Here is a 20,103-nt window from a genome sequence, read left to right as displayed (position 1 = left end):
CAAATATTTATTACATTTGCACTCAAAGACTTGACAGGTGACCAAAAAGCTTCACAATTGTCATCATATTTTAATTAAAATGTTGCTAAATCCTCATCCATCACACCTTTAAAATACTAAGAGGATAAAAAAAACAGAAGAACAGCAAATATTTAAGTTTGTCTGTTAAATTATGTCTCAACTCAGACTGAAGTTTGTCTGTTGTTGTGGATTGACAAGATGGGTTTTCATGAACCTTAAATATTTAAAAATAAACAGCACACGGATATGATAATCAAATAAATTAACAATTGTTTTCAGAGAGAAAATATGGAGCAATGTAAGAAATCAGTTGCCTACAGTCACACTAGGGAGAACAATGGTGGGAGACTGAGGCACGCTGAAAATTATTGCAATGAACTTTTGATCTTGTTGCATTTGAAATGACTGCTTCGAAGACAGGAACCAGTCAAGTGACTTTGATATGTCAGGATGGCAATAAAATGGCAATATGATATAGTCATTGTGCTCTCGGCTTGTGACTGAATGGGGTCAAACTGGCAATATTAAGCAATCTGTGATAATATGACAATTAACTGTGACACATCAGTGAAATTTGCAAATGTGTTGCCATGTATGCGGAGAACTTTAAATTAACTACTTACATTAAGAGCCCAGCCAGAAGCTCATAGATTTGAAACAAAAACTTTAGAGATTTCTACACAAATAGCGCTGCAAATTTATAGCAAATTTAACTGTAAAGTGACATAAGTGCTCAGCAGCCTTGCTTTTATATAGCACTATAACCAGAATAAAACAAATGAACAGCCACGTGTGTGAAAGTAAAGATATTTGTCGCAGATGAGTTGTACTCACCTGCACAGACTGACTTAGATTACATCTGTCTACATTTTTAAATCTGTTAGCAGTCATTTGCAAACCTTTATTAATACATCAGAGAGTGATTGTGTTTGGAGACGGGTTTCCTCCCACCAGGTGACCTGTGCAATCTTGCTGCTGCAAATACTTGTAATCAGTTGCCGAACACAAAAACATTCAATGCAATTAGGCAAGCACCATTTTTTTCTAGTTGCAGGGAGGTTACCATCCCCTTTTTAGTCTAGTGTGACTGATAAGAACAAGGATAACATCAGTAGCGGTTTTAGATACGGGCGACACGGGTGGTTGCCCGGGGCGGCATCGTGGTGGGGGGTGGCATCACGGACATTGGCAAAAAAAAAAAAAAAAAAAAATTACTCGTACTGCCCCGACATCAGCCAGCGCATACTGGCAATGGCATAGGCACCGATCGGTTTTCTATGCCCATTTGCTGGGAGTAAGGGCGCCCTCCGTTTGCGACGTGCGCCTGCTGCTTGCGGCACAGGGAGGAGGGGGCGGGGCGATGGGGGATTCTCTGGCTGGTTGGAGCAGCGTCTAATAACCAACTCGCTAAATAAAACAAAATAAAAACAAAACAACAAACACGAAAACACCAGAAATCATGATACAGACTGATAATTTGAAATTCAAAATTCTATACACGAAAAGTGAGCGCGAGAGCCCTCGGTGCGCCTGCTTGCTGCTGAAGTCGAAGTAAACTTTATTGTCATCTCCGCTACATCCAGTCCAGTATATAGAAAGACGAGACGACGAGGCTCCAGTTACAGCAGTGGAAGTAAACAAACAATAAATATAAGAAGAGTAAGAAAATAAATATACACTTTAGGACTCGGAGTAAAGGGATCAATAACAATTTAAAATTTATAATTTACAGCTTGATGATTTAAAGTCTCACACACAAGCCGTCGAAAGGGGAGGGGGACCGGCTGCTTCCAAATAGAGCGCATTTCATTCATAATGTTGTAAATCCAAGCCCATCATGGATTCATGATTTGAATCCTGGGTTGTGTGAAATCTCAGAAATAAACCTTAGACAAAGTGAATCTGTGAACTAAGGTGTAGGTCTGTTAGGTTATGTTGTGGTGATCCTCGAGTTGGGGGATTTGTGTTTATACTGGAGTGCAAAATTAAAACCAAGATGGACAAGAAAAGTTCAAAGCCATCAGGTGCTCAGTTTAGAAAAAAGAGAAAAGAAGAGGAGGAGAAACGAGCAACAGATGCAGGTAAGCAGATGTGTGATTGGATGATGGCAGGTCATCCTTAAACAATCAGAATCAAAATACTTTATTAATCCCTAAGGAAATTATGTGAATTACAGCTGCTCCGAGAAGAAATGGTAAAAATAGCAACAGTAACAGACTAAACTCCAAACAATACATTATGTTACAGATTTTGTAATATTAATTAGTCATTGTCAGTTGTTGATTTGTCCTGTTCTCATTGTATGAGGAATTATGATGGCTGTTTGGTAGCTGTTCGCATACAATGCATCAATGCATACTCACTCTCTCTCTTCATATGTGTGTGTCTGTGTGTGTTTCTCTGGCAAAATTCAGTATGGTTCCGACAACAGTTTTATGTTAATGTATAATCCTTAATATGTTTTACGTGTGTGTGTGTGTGTGTGTGTGTGTGTGTGTGTGTGTGTGTGTGTGTGTGGGGGGGGGGGGGGATAACATGAACTGTTTTAATTTTTTGTGAGACAAAAATTTCACCTGTAGCCATCACAGGTGATAGGCTAAACTAAAAGCTCAGAGCTAGATGGCTGGCAAGATGAATTTATGACTGTGATTATGATTCTCGCGAATCTTGCAACAGCCTCACAAAGGAAACCAGATGACAGTGTAGATTTCAAAATGTTTGACTGCTCATGTTCTTCTCTGCATGCTGGTGTCTCATTTTGTATTACTGATATGTGAATAACAGAATGTGCTACATACTCTCTGGAGGATATGGAGTTGTTTAAAGCCCCTGTAAGTGAGCAGGGATGAGTTCAACAGTCCCAACTCTCTCAGCAATGAAGGTAACTTGTTTATAACTGACAGGAATGATGGCTGTAAGAGACAAAATGAGATCGAGTTTTAGAAAGAAAACAAACTCTAGATTTGGAAATAAACTGTCAGTTATAACTTACAAAGTACAAAGTAAAAAAAAAGAAAACATTCATAGTTAACTGATATTTTTGTGCCATGCTGGATTCTTTTACATCTTTATTTTGTTTTCTTTAATCCATAAAAAAAATCCAAACAGCCATTTTTATACACCCTGGTGTATTTCAACTTGTACCTTTATTTAAGCTATTAGGTTCCTGTAATGTTAAACTTTTTATTTAAGGTAATGTAGAGGATAATAAAATATATGGCGCAAGATAAATGAGGAAAAAGTCAATGTCTCAGATGGGAAGACTCAACCTTGAATCTCCCCACAAACTTCGCCACATTTAAGTTTAGAAAATGGTTTTGGGAGGCTTTTTATGAGCGCTGGGAAACTACTTTCAATGGGATAGACGGACTAAAGAAAAGAAGAGGTGATAGCTGTTCTCCTATCTCACTGTGAGCTGGTCTCAGCTACAGAGCGAAATTAAATACAGCTTGATAGGATTATATGCCTCCCTTAGTCACAAAACGAAGGTCCACATTCTTTTACCACAGACGTCTATTTATGACCCAACCTACCAAATTAAAACACTACAGAACTAGAAGAAGAGACTGATAAATAAATGAGAAAAAGAAGGTGCTAACAAATATATGAACAAACCAAACTGTCACGGCTGTGGTGGCAGACGTGTGGACGTTGTGAGAGAGGACCAAACGCTGGCACTTGCTTGGATGCAAGTTAGCTTCATTAGTAAGGTTGGTGGCACAAACAGAAATGTAGATGGAATTACCAGACTCTAAGGATTACCTATACTGGGAAAACTAACAAAACAGACCTGAAACCTGACAACACAGAGGGAAAAACTCATTATATCCGCACAGGAGCAATCAGGGAATGGGAGACAGGAGGGAAACACAGCTGGGAGAAATCATAGCTGACGAGACAAGGGGAAGCAAAACCAGACACACTAAGATAAGACACAGACCTTCAAAGTAAAACAGGAAACATACACTGACAGAACTCAGGGAAAAGATACCGACAGAGCAGAGGGAACACATGGGCGGAGATGACTAAACACTAAACCAAGGAAGAACCAAAACTAAAGACCTAGAAGGTCTCAACCAGAATACATAATAATAAACACAAAACACTGGGTTAAAAGACCCAGGACCATGACATAAAGATGTTAAAATTAAAACAACTAAAAAAAAAACTAAAAAAAAACTACAAACTCAATAAAAACAAAATTTTTTCTGCTTGTGAGCCAGGAGAGGGGTTTGCTTCCTGAAAGTTTTTGTTTGAAAATCACTGAATGGCCATTGTGTATGATTTAGCCTGTTAGCACTACTCTGTCATAGCCACTATGCAGCCATTGAACAGGAAGTGATAGATTTAGTGTAAATAACCAAACTTCTGTTTAAAACTTAAATAATCACAACAGGAAACTCCTCGGGAGAGCGATTACAACATAAGAACATTAAAAAATTAAACATTTTGAAGAAATTACATTTATCAATAATAACTCTGATTTACTGAAAATGAAACTCTGTAGTTACATTACACCGTAGATGAGAAGGACCCAAATGCAGACAAAAGGTAATGACAAAGGAGGAAGTGCAACATGATTCAAGGCTACTAAACTAGCAAAATACAACAGGAAAAGATTAAAAATTATTAAAAGGGCAAACTCAGACACAAAATGAAACATAACATTCAGAAAAAAACACAGAAGGTTTGTAGAGCAGTAAAACAAGTGCAGCCTGCAGGCTTTTGCAATTCTTTCTGTTCAAACACAATATGTTTTTTAGTTTTAAAATAATTTTTATTGTTTCATTCTTTTGTTTTGTTTATGCGGATATAGTAAATTTGTAGTATTCACTTCATTGTTTAGTAAAATTTGTTTAAATGCTTCTTAAGTTAAAAAACAAGTGATTTTTAAAAAAAAAATTTAATGTATTTAAATAGTTATAACCTGTTACTGCAAAGTAATAAAATTTATCAATTGTCAGTCTGAAAGTAATATTATTTTCAATATTTCTATATAGTGTTATTTTCACTTTGGCCTTCAGATCAATTTATTGACCTTGAAGGAGATGTCAGAAGTCAAATACCGTATGATATTTTAAATCTTTATGTTACACTTGTATGAATCACAGTCAGTGTTGGGAAGGTTACTTTTAAAATGTATTCCATTACAGAATACAGAATACATGCCCCAAAATGTATTCTGTAACGTATTCCGTTACGTTACTCAATGACAGTAACGTATTCTGAATACTTTGGATTACTTAATATATTATCATGCTGTTTACAACTACATGAATGTACTATTGCTGTGATTTATTACTGTTACTGAAGGTCCGCGGCTCCGAACCATAGTAAAGGGACCTCTGGCTAATACGGTGGGTTCTGTGTCGGGCTCGTAGCCAAAAACTAGCTTTACTTTGTTGTCTGGGTCAACTTTGCTAGCGAGAGACAGAGAGAGGCATTGAAAGGCTGCTCCAACGGAACTTATTGGTTTTGGAGGAAAACACGAACACGGTGTACAGTCGAGTCTTAATAGCTTACTTACAACTGGGCTCGTCAGGCACTCTTCTTGGCTGCAGTGGTTATTATTATATTTACATGCTTCCAGCGGCACCCTGTAACCATGGCAACCGTAACGCTGCCAGTGCCACCTGGAACAACAGAACATAGCTGTCAAAGAAAACCCAAACAGGCCTGACCCGCCACAATATGAAACAGGGAAGTACCGCAGTGTAATCCATTTATTTCAACAAAGTAACTGTATTCTAAATACCACCTTTTTAACGGTAACTGTAACGGAATACAGTTACTCATATTTTGTATTTTAAATACGTAACGGCGGTACATGTATTCCGTTACTCCCCAACACTGATCACAGTTTCTAAGGCTGTTGTCAATTTTAAACCAATAAATATTTAAGTTGACCTTGAAAACCGTGGTGGATGCATAACCAAATTTTAATGGCTCATTAACATGACCCCACTCTACACCTCTACAAAGTTTTATCAGAATTCATTCAAAACCTTTTGCGCTACCGTGTTTACTTGCACAATGACACACACACACACACACAAAACTCCCCAAAACATAACCTCCTTGGCATCAGTAATAGACATCATTTAAAAGTTCTAAAACTCAAAACTCTGGGAATAAGACCCAGGACCCTGAAATATTACTGCAAATGGAAAGTCAAAAAGTGGGAGTGAAAGCAGTCAAAGAGTTGAGAAGAATGTCAGTAAGGTAGGTGGGTTGAGTGGGCAAGACGCTCCGCTGACCACTGATAAGGATGGATACCTGTGGATGGTGGCTCAGAGAGGTTGTTTACCTCAAGAAATATTTTCAACAGATTAGACAATACTCAAGGGAGGCAATGCGAATTTAGAAAAGAGGATAGGTGAAGAAGATTTAGAAAGGAGAGCTGGATGTAATAAATGTTAATAGGTTTTTGTGTAATGAAGTCTTTTTATTTATTAGATGGTATAAATTAAAAGACACACTGCTTAAATAGAAATATGCCTCTTCAGTGGCATTTCCACAAATGATTAAGAACACCCAAATTCTTTAACTAGCAAATACACCTGCCAGACAAAAGGACATCATGTAAAGGTGAGGTTATTTAATAACCTCACCGTGTTGTATCATCTGAACTACAAAAAGATCAATGATAGTGCTTACCATGTTGGACAAGGCAGTCAGAGAATGACTTGCTACCCTCACGAGTTCACTGTCTTGATCTGAATTAAAGTTTGGTTTTCAGTCCATTGAACTTAATTCCTTATTATAGGAGGTTAGGTTCAGTTATATTTTATCTGGCCTGGTTATTGATGGTCATTATCAATAGGCTAATGATGCTTGAGGAGTAAGTAGTCCAATGCCAAATAAAATTATTAAACAGGATCTGAAGTATCAAGAGTTTATTTTGCCAGTGATGTTCAACTTATTCTGCCATTGTTTTACTATGTGTTTTATCCTATTGTAAAGTGTCCTTGGGTGACTTGAAAGGCGCTCATAAATAAAATTTATTATTATTATTATTATTATTAACTTGGCTGCACGGTGGTTAGCACTGTTGCCACACAGCAAGAAGGTCCTGAGTTCGATTCCACCATCAGGCTTTCTGTGTAAAGTTTGTATGTTCTCTCCAGGTACTCCAGCTTCCTCCCACAGTCCAAAGACATGCAGTTAGTGGGGATAGGTTAACTGGAAACTCTAAATTGCCCATAGGTGCGAATAGGCACATAGACACACATCTGTGTCTATGTGTTAGCCCTGCAACAGACTGGCGACCTGCCCAGGGTGTGCCCTGCTTCTCGCACAAAGACAGCTCAGATAGGCTCCTGCAACCCTGAAAAGGATAAGTGGCAGAGAATGGATGGATGGATGGATGTTCAACTTGGCAGGTAAAATAATATCGGCCTTAGAGGATATGATGCCAATGAAAAGTATTTGAATGCTTAAATCTGACATTAAACCTCAAGACTCAAGCTTCATGGTCAAAAGTCATTTGTGTTTGTGATATGTCAACTCCATATTGCCTTCCATGTGGACTTCATCCAGGCTTTTTCAATTGAAACACTAAATACGTCTTTTCATGAATGCTTGTACAAGTTGTTAGATGGTAACTGATTCTTTAGTTGGAGAACGTGTTTAAACATTTGGTTTTAGCTTAAAGCACAAATGTGCCTAAGTACTGTTTGAAAAAGCTGCAGGCTGACTGATGACTACATCGTATGAGTAAACATAGCAATTGTGATTTAGATAACTTTAGTTTTTTTTACCATATTCCTTTTTTCCATGTTGCCAGCTTCCCTGAGAATTCAGATGCTCATTAACCATCCATCCAGTATTTCTCTTCATCTAGTTCTGGGTCACAGGACTGCTGGAGCCTATCCCAGCCGTCATGGGAGGTGGGGTACAGCTTTGATTGGTCGCCAGTCAGCTGCAGGACTAATGCAACAGGACTAACATTAACCCTTGCATTCACACCTACAGCCAACTAGGAATCACCAGTTACCATGCATCACCTAAGATGCATGTTTTTGGACTGTGGAAGGAATCTGGAGTACCAAAGTGAGCATACACAGGGATAGGGATAACATGTATACTCTGTACAAAAGGGACCCAGCCAGCAGATTTGAACCCAGAATATTCTTGTGGTGGGACAATAGCACTAATAAATACACCCTCATGCCATCTCCTGCATTAAAAATGTTTATTAAAACAAATGAAAAACACTTCTAAGGCAGCAGGAAAAAGCAGAAAGACAAGGGGGGGGGGGGGGGGGGGGGGACCCCACAGGCAGAATAACAGTGAACAGTGCAGAGGATACAGTGGTGGGTGTGGTGAGTTTGGGGGAAAAGATACACTTTAGCTGGGATTAGAAATAAATATATTACCTTCAAAAAGTGAAGCACATTATTGAATGGGCTCATGCATCACAGATGAGCACTCCACAAGCAAACACAAGCAGCATGAAATATGTATCAACCTGAGATATGGTTCTCCCTTAGAATAATAATAAACACCGTGGACAGCACAGAACAGTAAAGACAAAAATCTAATTCCACAGCCACGCGCAGACACAAAGTGAGTTTGGTCGCATTGCAGGCGAAAGCAACACCATCCCGGAGGGAATCTAAATTATGCTCCAAGAGCACTAAGTTCACGCAAGCTAGACAAAGTTGTCATTGTACCACCAACTGTGCCTGTGAGTCTCCAGTGACTTCTGACTAGCTTAGCTGTCAGAATCTGTGTGTTTCTGCATCACAAACACTACAACAACTATTTCAACCATTATTTTCTCAGAAATGTCAAAGGTTTTGTTCTGTTTGTCTGCATGTGTAACACTTGTAAATATTGCCACCTTGTGATAGAATACTTTGCAGTGACATATTGCTGCTACTTCCCAGGCTTTTGCACATACCCTAAAAAGGCTAAATGAAAAAAAGCTGTATTTTTCATACTGTGTTTCAAAGCTGCTTTACTGGCCACCACTTACAGGGTCACATTCAGCTGGAAACACTATTGAATATCCACCACTGGCACTTTATCAACTTCCTAATTCAGCATGAAAATAGCATTATTTTTCTTTTCAAGACATAACCGTTACAGTTGGAAGCAAGTGAATGCATAAATGATTGAGTACATACAGAGGGGGAAAAGCAGTTTATGGTTCAGCGGTATACTACTGAAATTAGACACACAGCCACAACTGACCTATATTTTGCTCTGCATGATGAGCTATCAATGACAGGCAGCAGTTTAGTGAGGACACTGGAAAACTGGGAAACTGAACATGCCTTTTCTTTTGATAGTGAGACTTTTTCTCTTAGAGGTTATCGTCACAACAACAAAAATATCATTTTGGGTAATTTGCTAAATCCCTCAGATCCCTTAAGTGTTTTTGGGAAGATAGTTATCTGGCAGGGTTCATTTTTCTTGTACGTTTATGTAATGTTTTATTTTGACACCATCCTTCAGCCAGATAAATGCAGCTCTAACCAGCTGCAAAGGATCAAAGACCACTTCAACAGATTGCTGTAGCAATACAACTGTACAGATTTAACATTCACATATGTCAATACTGTCATACTATGAATGCTATAAATGCCTTTCAGGAAAATATCATCACAGCAGAGTGACTTATTTTTCATTCAGACTTTCATTGGGTGTTTAATTTGATGGTTCTGGTTCTTCCACTCATATAACTAACTCTTACAGTGCCTACCAATAAAATTTAAAATGTAAAAGCAATGATTATTAAGGCCTCATTCACACAGAACCAAAGACCAGTCAGTGACTCCCTGATCTCCGTGGAGAAATGTGTATTGCCTGATTGCCTTGATTGGCTGTTGCCAGGTGAAATGTTATAAAGAAAAACCTCTTTGTGATCGCTTTGTTCACAAGCAGCTTGCTGCAGTTTCCATTGAAGGTGCCTATTGATGTATCCAAACACTTACCAGCTACTTTTACTTTGAAGACTAACGGCCTCTCTATCTGGTTTCCATTGCACTTTTACAAGTTTCACTTCTCTCAGTGTGTAGTTGGCAAGTGTTTGCAGACAAGTGGCTATTTTCCATACAAAATATGGGTGACTGTGGTGACCTGCTAGCAACCAAAGCAATTGTAAGGAGATTTTTGGTGCAGCACTGTATACCACTTTGCAACCAATTTTACCTAGTGCCAGGCAGCAACATCCAGCAACCACTTGCCAACCTGTCACCATTTACACATTTATTCCCCAGCAACCAGTGGTTGCCAAAGGAAACTCTAAAAACTCTAAAACTCTAAAATCTCTAGGCCTCTATCATTGGCCACTAAGCACAGCTCTGTTTCTCAGGTTTGTTTGAAAGATGTCTACCAAATATTTGCCACTATACTACGTATATACAGTGCCACTATGCTAAAGTGGCTTTGAGTCTTTAAGGATGTTCTATAATATTCATAAAAACTCAAAACCACTACAGTATAGTGACGGCTTTTTCTAATGATTTAATATTATTGAAAGGCTGGCAAATACAGGGGCAATTCTCAGTGACTTACACAAAGGTGTCTCATTAGCATGAGATCAAATGTCATCTGAGTTTATGCCATGCTTAACATGGAAGAACAGCAGTTTATAGAAACTACAAAAAAGTGAAACAATGTTCTTCCTCCGAATTCAATTGCTTCTGACATTTCAGTGGCTGTAACAGTCACTGATAAACTTAATAGCATAGGGAACTGGGAATTGTGCTTTCTCTACATCCTGACAATAGGAGAATAATAATCAGTCTTGAAGCATGTTTGAGCAGTGGCAGGCATTTGCATCTGATCCTTTAGCTCCAGATTCCTGTTGACAGAAATGAGACATGGCCACATCACAGCTGCCTTCAATTTTTGGCATTTCAGCTTTGAAAATAGTGACAGGTCTCTCTGGGCCAAGATTTGCGGCATCCTGATATATCAACGATGCCTAATGTCTTTGATAATATTCTTCTTAGTATTTGCTGACATTCTGAAGAGTGTGTTCACTGTCACGTTATTTTCCACCCTCGAAAGACTTGGTGTTTGCTAGGCATCACTCTCAGTGGCAGCGGCTAACAGTACAGTTTTCAATGATTTGTGATGCTGTTTGGACAGTGGCACCTCTTTGATGGTTTAATTTTTTTCTCTTTTCATTTTGACTGTCAAATCCAACTGCAACTTTAGAGGTGTGGTACCAAATGCTTTGCTTAATGTCCCTCCTTCCTCGTGAGTTAAGGACTTAATAAAATTACAGAGTTTCTGGTTGGAGTTTTGAAAAAGTGTCAGATTATTCACTTATTGCACTTTATTGGACATTCAGTTGCCAGTAACTTGTGCTAACAGCCCAAAACATCACCACAGACTTGACATTTTATTTTCAGCTACCGCTTCACATTTTCTTTTTTTTTTTTTTTTTTTTTCTGCCTGTCCCATTTGGTTCTTTAGCCGTCAGAATTGTTGTCTGAAGACCAACAAGGATACCCAATGGATTTATTTTGCCAAATGGATCATCATGGCATTGCCGTATTGGTCCATTTGATCGACCTTTGTTTTTATTATTTATTTTATTTTATTTTCAGTTGTTACAGACGGGACAGACATGAGTGAGGGATAGGAAAGGGAGAAAGAAAGAGGAAGGAAAAGAAAAACAGAAGGGGAGAGGGACAGTGAGAAAGGGGGGGAAAAAAAATATCTCCGGGATCACCTGTTGAGAGAAAAAGAATAGAAAACAAACAAAAAAAACAAAACAAAACAAAGCAACATACTATACACAACACCATCGCATTAATCTACCTAAGTGTAAACAGCAGTAAATACTAAATATTGAATGTTGTTGTGCAGCACGCAGGACAGACAGCGCACAATGTGCTTTGAAGTAGCAGCCAAGAAAGGTGTGATTTAAGTCTACAAACAGTGAACACCTGTGTGCACACCTGTGTGGATCGGCGCGCTTGTATTCAAATGGTTTCCCCATGTAATGGTCTGCAAGAGGGTGTAGAGAGCCATAGCCCTGTCCCCCAGGGCATGAAGCAGGCATGGAGGAGATCCAGGCCCCAGACATCCAGAGGTCCCAGAGTGCAAGAGCCCAAGGAGGACCACCGGAGGGGCATCCGTGCCACCTTCATGGGAAGGGCTGAGGATACCCAGGCGAGGGGTCACCCAGTAGCCACCGGGCAGAAACTAGAGGGGGCTGCACCGGCGTGCTCGTCGGCTCCGCCGGCAGCCAGCTGTGCCAGAGTGAACCGAGCCGCAGGCACAGAGGCCGGAGGCCCGAGGGCCCTCCGCGCCCCGGAAGAGGCCTGACTGAGCAGCAGGCGCCAGGCCCCGCCAAGTAGCCACCAGGAGTGAGCTGGCACATGACCTGAGCGCCCAGCCCCGGACACCAAGAACCAACAATGCACCGACCCCTGAGGGCATCAGTCACCGGCAGGGAGTGTGGTGAGGGGAGATAGGCCTCCACACTTGGAGGGCCTGGGAGTTCCCAGAGAGGTGGAGTCTAAGACCCGACCTGACATATAGACACAGACAAACAGGCACACACAGACACAGACATGCATTCCCACCCTCATGCACACATATACAAACACTCAGCACTCACCCAACGTAGGAATAAACGTAAATGGACATGTACACACAATCACACTCCCCAAACATACTCTATACCCCGGGTCCAGGTATCCTCGCCCCCAGAGGGGGAAACGGCACCCAGACCCAAGAGATGTTACCCTTCCCTCCGGGGTGGAGGCTAGCAGACCGCCCCAGGCTCCGCAGCAGCAGGGAGGCCAATCGGACAGCCAGCATCTCTTCCCAGCCCCCCCGCCCCGATGGCTAGCAGAGAACGGGGGTGTGTTAAGACCCCATACCCTCCTCCTCCCGCTCAAGTGTAGTGTTGCTGCGTGTTGCTCTAAAGTGTGTTTAAAACAAGGGAGAGCATGGTGCTGCTGCCAGAGAGCAGCAGGTGTTAGCACGGCCCCTCCCGAGAACCCTCAATGTCTACATGGATTTAAAATTGAGAGGTGGGCACCGGCGCCAGAGGTAGGTTTGAATACACAGACCGTCTACTGGACGCCGTTAACGTGCCCACCCTCAAGGCCCTATATATATATATATATATATATATGTGTGTGTGTGTGTTATGAGAGTGTAAGTAATGTGGATGTCTAAGTTGTGAGATAAAATTGAGGCACAGGTGGCCAGAAGAGGACAGAGGGGGGGGGAATGTCTCCCCTGCACCCTGGTGACACACCCGCACCCCAAAGCCCTACCTGTGTGGGTGGGTGTGGTGGAGCGGGAAGAGGGAGGCAGCCGGGGATGGGGAGGAAAAGAAGGGAGGGGAGGGTGTCCCTCCCTAGGGCCAGCTCCCCCGCTGACCCCAATAGGCACCCCCGTCCTCTGGTATCCACCAAGGCAAGGGAGCCCAGGCCCATCCAGACCGGGGCCTACGGCAGCAGCACCGCCAAGCCTCACAGGACCCGGGGCAGCCCACCCTACCCCACCGCAGAGGAAACTGTACCCACCCCAACATTCAATCATCTCCCAGACTACACAAGACACAGACACCCAGGTTAAGTTTATTCTCCACCTCTCCTATGTCTCTCCCCCACCTGCAGAGTGGACTCCTGCAAAGATGGAACAACCTCCCTGCCAGTTGAAGAGCCCCCCGGTTAGGCCGATGCACAAGAGGCCCCCTGCGCCAGGGCTGAGCCCCCGTGCACCCACCCGCCCACAACCTCGGCGACACACCGACGAGGACCAAAGCCCCCAAGGCCCAGCCAGAGCCCCAGCACGGAGGCGAAGCACCCCCGAACCCCAAACCCCCACGCCCGCCCCGGATCCACTCAGGGGCAGCCAGGCCACCAGGCCAGTAACCTCCGCCCGCCAGCACAGACCATCCTCCAGCCCCGCTGCACGCGGCCACGAGGAGAACAACCTCTGAGAGCGACCAGAGCCACTAACCAGGTTATGAACACAACCCCCGGGTTAAGCCCTCCAGGGATAACGTCTCTAGGGGTCCTCCAGGTGCCCTAAGCCCATCCCAACCTCCACATCAACCACAATAGCCAAGGCGGGACCAAACCACGACCCCCCAACCCCGCTAGGTGATGGAGCCGATCAAAGGAGCCCAGAGGGATTGATCTAATGTGGTGGCAGAGGCTATATCGAGACTAATGTGATCTATTAGATAGTTTCTATATTGGCTAGAATTAAGATTATTTTTATTTTTCCAGTTCATGAGGACCGTTTTCTTGGCGATGCATAGAGCAGTAAAAACCATGTGGACTGTATTAGTTTCTGTAGTGACATCATCCAAATTTCCCAACAAGCATACTAAAGGGGAGGTTGGAATTTTACATTTCAGACACTTTGATAAGTCTTCACATATCTCGTGCCAAAACTTCTGCACTGGTGGACAGAACCAAAGAGCGTGGATGTAATTGTCTGGTGTATTGCCTTGACAGTGTGAGCAGTTGTTGGCGGATGTAAAGCCCATCTTGAACATTCGATGACCTGTATAGTGCACTCTATGCAGTATTTTGTATTGTATTAATTGCAGATTGGGATTTTTAATCAATTTAAAGGTTTTTAAGCACATCTGAGACCAGACGTTTTGGTCTAAGCTGACTGATAAATCTGCTTCCCACTTTGCAATAGGAAGGGATATTGATTCATCTATTTTAGAAAGTGTTCTGTATATTTTAGATAATAGTTTGGGGGATTTAAGAGTAAGAAATTGAACCACACTTGGTGGTGTTTGTAATTCAATTTGACTGAGGTTAAATTTCTTTTTTACTATGGATTTAATTTGTTGATATTCTAAAAATCTTTTCTTGTTGATCCCATATTGTGTAACTAGTCTGTCAAATGGAATAAATTCTGTTCCCTCTAATATATGTTCTAAGTATTTAATTCCTTTACAACTCCATTCTGGGAAATTAATCTTATTATTGTTTTGTAATATGTCAGGGTTATTCCAGATAGGTGTACGTTTGCATGGGATTAATGAAGACTCCGTTATTTTTAGAAACTCCCACCATGCTGTCAGAGAAAAGCTGATGTTGATGCTTTTAAAGCATTCATGTCTTTTGATGTTTGAGCTAATAAATGGTAGGTCTGAAATCTCTAGATCATTGCATAGTGCCTGTTCAACATCTAGCCAGGGCTCATCTAAGAGGGTACATTTTAACCATTCTGAGATGAACTGAAGCCTGTTGGCTAAGAAGTATTGGTGAAAATTAGGCAGATCTAATCCTCCTCTATCCTTGGTTCTTTGTAGTGTTTTTAAGCTGATACGCGGGGGTTTATCTTTCCAAAGGAATTTAAAAATATGTGAATCCAGAGATCTGAACCAATCTTGTGATGGTTTGTTGGGGATCATTAAAAATAAGTAATTTATTTTTGGCAAGATCATCATTTTTATAGTGGCGACCCTTCCCATGAGTGATATGGGTAGAGATTTCCATCTAGTCAGATCGCCTTCTACTTTCTTTAGAAGTGGGATGTGGTTTAATTTAATTAAGTCTGAAAGCTTAGGAGAAACATTAATACCTAAATATTTAATATTTCCAGATTGTAGTGGGGCAGAAGATGAATTATGGAAGGAGCAGTTAATGGGAAGAACTGTAGATTTTGGCCAATTAATTGAATAATCTGAAACTCTTGAAAACCAGTTTATTAGAGTAATTACCTCAGAGAGGTTGATTTGTGAGTTTTGCAGAAAAAGCAACACATCATCCGCATAGAGACTGATTTTATGTTCTACGTTCTTACATTTTATGCCCTTAATTGTTGTAGCCTGTCTAAATGCTGCTGCTAGAGGTTCGATAAAAATTGCAAAAAGTGAAGGGGAGAGTGGGCATCCCTGTCTGGTGCCCCTCATGAGACAAAAGCTGGAGGATGTCTGGTCATTTGTTCTGATACGAGCTGTTGGGGAATTGTATAATATTCTTATCCAATTTATGAAAGAGTTTCCAAAACCAAATTTGTGTAAAGTTGCAAATAAAAATTTCCAGTTAACTCTGTCAAATGCTTTTTCTGCATCTAGAGATAATATTATGGTTTCAATGTTTTTATTGTATGAGTAGTCTATTAAATTAAGTAATCTACGAGTGTTTGTTGAGGAGTGCCGACCTTTTATGAAACCAGTTTGGTCAGGATGAATTAAGAGGGGGGTTATTTTCTCTAATCTCTTTGAGAGAGCTTTGCAGATTATTTTAAGGTCTACATTTATAAGGGATATTGGACGATAACTTGAGGGAAATAAAGGGTCTTTTCCTGGTTTTAGCAGGAGATTAATGTTGGCAGAATTCATATTTGGTGGTAGTCTTCCATTTTTCTTGATTTCCTGCAACAATCTATGGAATACTGGTGCCAAAATTGTCCAGAATTCTTTGTAGAATTCTGCAGGAAAGCCGTCTGGACCTGGAGCCTTGTTATTGGGCATACTTATCAGGGCTTCCTGGAGTTCACCTGGCGTCAGTGGCGAATCCAGTGCCATTGCTTGACTGTCTAGTAATTTTGGAAGAGTTACGTTGTCAAGAAACAAATCAATTTCATTTTTAGACGGGTTTATTTGTGGTGAATATAAAGTTTCATAGAAATCCCTAAAAATGTTGTTTATTCTTACAGGGTCATATATTGTGTTCCCCGATAAATCTTTAGTAGCACATATAGTTGTTTGTTCTTTATTTATTTTTAACTGGTTTGCTAGAAATCGACCTGATTTGTTACTGTGTTCAAAATTCTGCAAGCGAAGTCTTTGTACAAGGAATTGTGTTTTTCTATTAATAATTTCATTTAATTCTAGTTTTGTTTTGCATATTTTGTTCATTATTTCTTGATCTTGGTGGGACGCGTAGGCTTCTTCTAAGGATTTGATGGTTTTTTCTAATTCCTGAATATTTTTGTTTTCTTCTTTCTTTTTGTGTGATGAGAAAGAAATTATTTTACCTCTCATCACAGCTTTTCCTGCTTCCCATAGAACAGAAGCAGATGTTCCGGGAGTGTCATTAAAGTCTAAATATGAAATCCATTCCTTTTTAAAATATTTAATAAAGTCTTCATCTTTAAGTAGTGATGTGTTAAATCTCCAGTTTTTACTTGGCGTAGTATTATTCTTGTGCATTAGTGTTAAAGATACCGGAGCATGATCGCTGACAGCTATAGGGTGAATCTCAGTGTCTGAAATGTCACTCAGCAGTGAGCTGCTGACCAAAAAATAATCCAGACGAGAGTAGGAGTGATGAACATGTGAGAAGAAAGTATATTCCTTACTGTTGGGGTGAAGGGAGCGCCATGCATCGCAAAGGCCATAGTCGCTCATATACTGTTTGATTATATTTGTGGATTGCCAATTGCGCTGAGTTCCTGTTGTGTTGAGCCTATCCATTTCTTCATTTAGTCCAAGGTTGAGGTCGCCTCCAAGAATGAGTGTGCAATCAAGGTGTTCAGAGAGTGCACTAAAAAATCCGTGGAAGAATGAGGGTTCATCAACATTTGGACCATATATACTTACAATACATAGTTTTTTGTTCAATATTGATAGTTTAATAATTAGAAATCTACCCTCTGGATCTATAACTGTATCGAGTACTGTAAAATTAACATTTTTATGTATTAAAATTGCTACTCCTCTTTGTCTAGAATTATAACAAGCTGCAAACACATTAGGAAACTCAGGTGTTTTAAGTTCGTTTAAACCTGTAACAGGTCTGTGAGTTTCTTGTAATAAAACAACATCTGCCTGTAGTTTTTTAAGCTGGTTAAATATCTTTAACCTCTTTCCTCTGGTGCCAGCCCCATTTACATTCCATGTGACAAACCTCAGCATGCCCATAATTGTGTGTGTATGTCTAATGATGTAAGCTGGGTGTTTCGTTTAGACGGGTGGAGAGAATGTGGAAACATCACTTGTTTGTAAATAGAAAGAGAAAAAAGTGTGGTGATAGGCTCCATAAGTCTGACTATGTGTGTGACTATTCACTAATATGAACAAGCGTGGCTTGTGTATGTGTCCTGTAAGTCTGTGCTTGCTGTGAGGCTGTTGTAAATGTGCTGCCGTTGAGCGCATGTGTTTGCGTGATCGTGGTGTGAAAATATGGAGAAATAGAGGGTGTTGTTTGTAGGTGAGTGTGGAAGTAGGTGATCACAGCAGTGAAAGACAAGAGAAAGAAAGAAACCACATAAACTGTAAGCGACAACAAAAAAAAGAAAAGAAACGGAAACATTCCAATTAAAGTAAAGACGGAGGGTGACGGTGTTATATCTGCTAAGACATCATACTGATATTACTAGGTTAAACCCATGTTAAAGGAGAAAGTGTGAATGAATAAGAAAAGAATGTAGCGGGTTCTTATCTGGAGTGCAGTCAATATAACCACGGTGTGGTGCCGGGGTCGCGGTAGAGCTGTCCGTCCACGTAGAGCCGGTCCACGGCGATGACAGCACGGGAGCCTTTCAGGATGAAGCTACGTCGGACTGGGAACAGGACCTTGCGTCGTTCCAGGATCTCTTTGGGGAACTGGTCGTTCACGCTGAAGTCCGTTCCTTTCAGTTCCCTGCCGCGACTCTTCACCTGTTCCTTCTGTTTGAAATGACCGAATTTGGCCACAATAGGACGTGGTCTCCCGGTCCGCGACCTCACGCCCCCCAAGCGATGCACTCTATCGAAAGCGATGTTCTTTACGGTGTCCTCCGGCAGCTTCAGGTGGATTTTAATGAAGCTTTTCACCGTTGCCTCCGCGTCCTCTCCGGTAGATTCTGGAATACCAGAAAAAACAAGATTATCTCTCATGCTACGGGCTTGTAGATCGATAACGGACTCTTTTATTTTTTTATTTTCAGTGTTTAGCTGGGTCACGTTATCAGCGAGAGATTTGACCGACTCCCGTAGCGTGGCATTTTCAGCGGCAAGCGTTTCCACCTGCTGCTGGCTGAATTCCAGGGATTCTCTCAGAGATTTAAATTCCCGGTGTAAAATCTCCACCAGGGACAGCCTCGCATCGAAACTGGACAATCGCTTGTCGATTGACTCCAGGATATCTGCGATGTCTTTGCCGGCAGGCGATGTTGTGCCGGGGGAGTCTGCCGGGCGACATCTCTTCGATGACGGCGTCTCGGTTTTGGCCGGGGAAGATGCACTCTGGGCCTTCTTCATTACTAAATCTTGGAAGCAGCGGTCGATGTATTCTTGGAGAGCGTCTAAACTCTCCCTGTTGTCCTCCAGGGTGTTAGAGATGATAAGACAGATGTTGTTAGTTATATGACAGTTGGTTAGTTTATTTGGCAGTACTGAAGCTTAAGGAAACTTTGTTAAACTCTACGCTACCATTCGCTTTTTTTTTTTCCGCCAAATCTCCGGCGTCTGACGTCACCTACAACATGGGTCGCTTACCTTACCCGTCACTTCCGTCACTTACCGCTCTCACTTCCGTCACTTACCGCTCATCCGCTTCACATTTTCAAATGTCCCTTTGAGAATTTAGATTTTGACATTAAAGTGATGGCACTTCCCGAGTGAAGCAGATAGGAAGGTAAATGGAAGTTAAATTAAATTAGTCTCTAACCAATCATTTCCCCAAACAAGCTATTTTTCCGGTCCATAATCATATGAGTATTCAATCCCCCAGACTGACTAATTTGTTAATAAAAGTCTTCTCATGACACCTTTTGCTGATTTTAAAAACAAGGCGATAGTGAAAATGAATACTGTGAAACGAGAAGGTTTTTTTTTTTTGCCAAGAACTATAGATATTTATTAATAAATCATGATTTCATGAATGAGAAAAGGAGAATTTCAATGGGTAATTGAAGCACACATCAAACCTTCTGTCCATTATTAAGCATTGTTGCCATGCAGGCTAATAAAAACCAATAACCCTAAAAAATTGCATTTACATATTTATTTAATCACCTTTTAGATGTCCAGATGTTTTTTTTAGATGGGTTTTTTTTTTTTTTTGGTTTTTTATTACAGAGTTGATTAATTCCAGCCTCAGCAATAATAATCAGTCCTGGCGCAAACACAGGCCACTGTTCTCCAAGGCCAAAGTACAAAGAAAGCACCGCTCAAAATCACAATTAACCTTTGCATTACTG

At 41.0% G+C, this 20,103-nt stretch overlaps 1 protein-coding gene across 1 annotated transcript; it reads right to left on the bottom strand.

Annotated features, from left to right (window-relative positions):
* Positions 1–18,318: 18,318 nt before the first annotated feature.
* On the bottom strand, positions 18,319–19,188 carry LOC148096768 (uncharacterized). Its single transcript, XM_087835249.1, has one exon. The coding sequence runs from the start codon at positions 19,160–19,162 to the stop codon at positions 18,374–18,376; it is 789 nt and encodes a 262-aa protein (XP_087691375.1). The 5' UTR covers positions 19,163–19,188; the 3' UTR covers positions 18,319–18,373.
* Positions 19,189–20,103: the final 915 nt, after the last annotated feature.

The sequence above is a fragment of the Neolamprologus brichardi genome, chromosome 22, assembly GCF_056152115.1.
Source record: "Neolamprologus brichardi isolate AB-2024 chromosome 22, ASM5615211v1, whole genome shotgun sequence".
Taxonomy (NCBI): Eukaryota; Metazoa; Chordata; class Actinopteri; order Cichliformes; family Cichlidae; genus Neolamprologus; species Neolamprologus brichardi.
Note: the sequence above shows the minus strand (reverse complement) of the source record. Positions and strands in the feature narration are given on the sequence as shown.

Coding starts and splice junctions, on each gene's coding strand:
- LOC148096768 (XM_087835249.1), bottom strand. CDS start 19,162: ATGAAGAAGGCCCAGAGTGCATCTTCCCCGGCCAAAACCGAGACGCCG.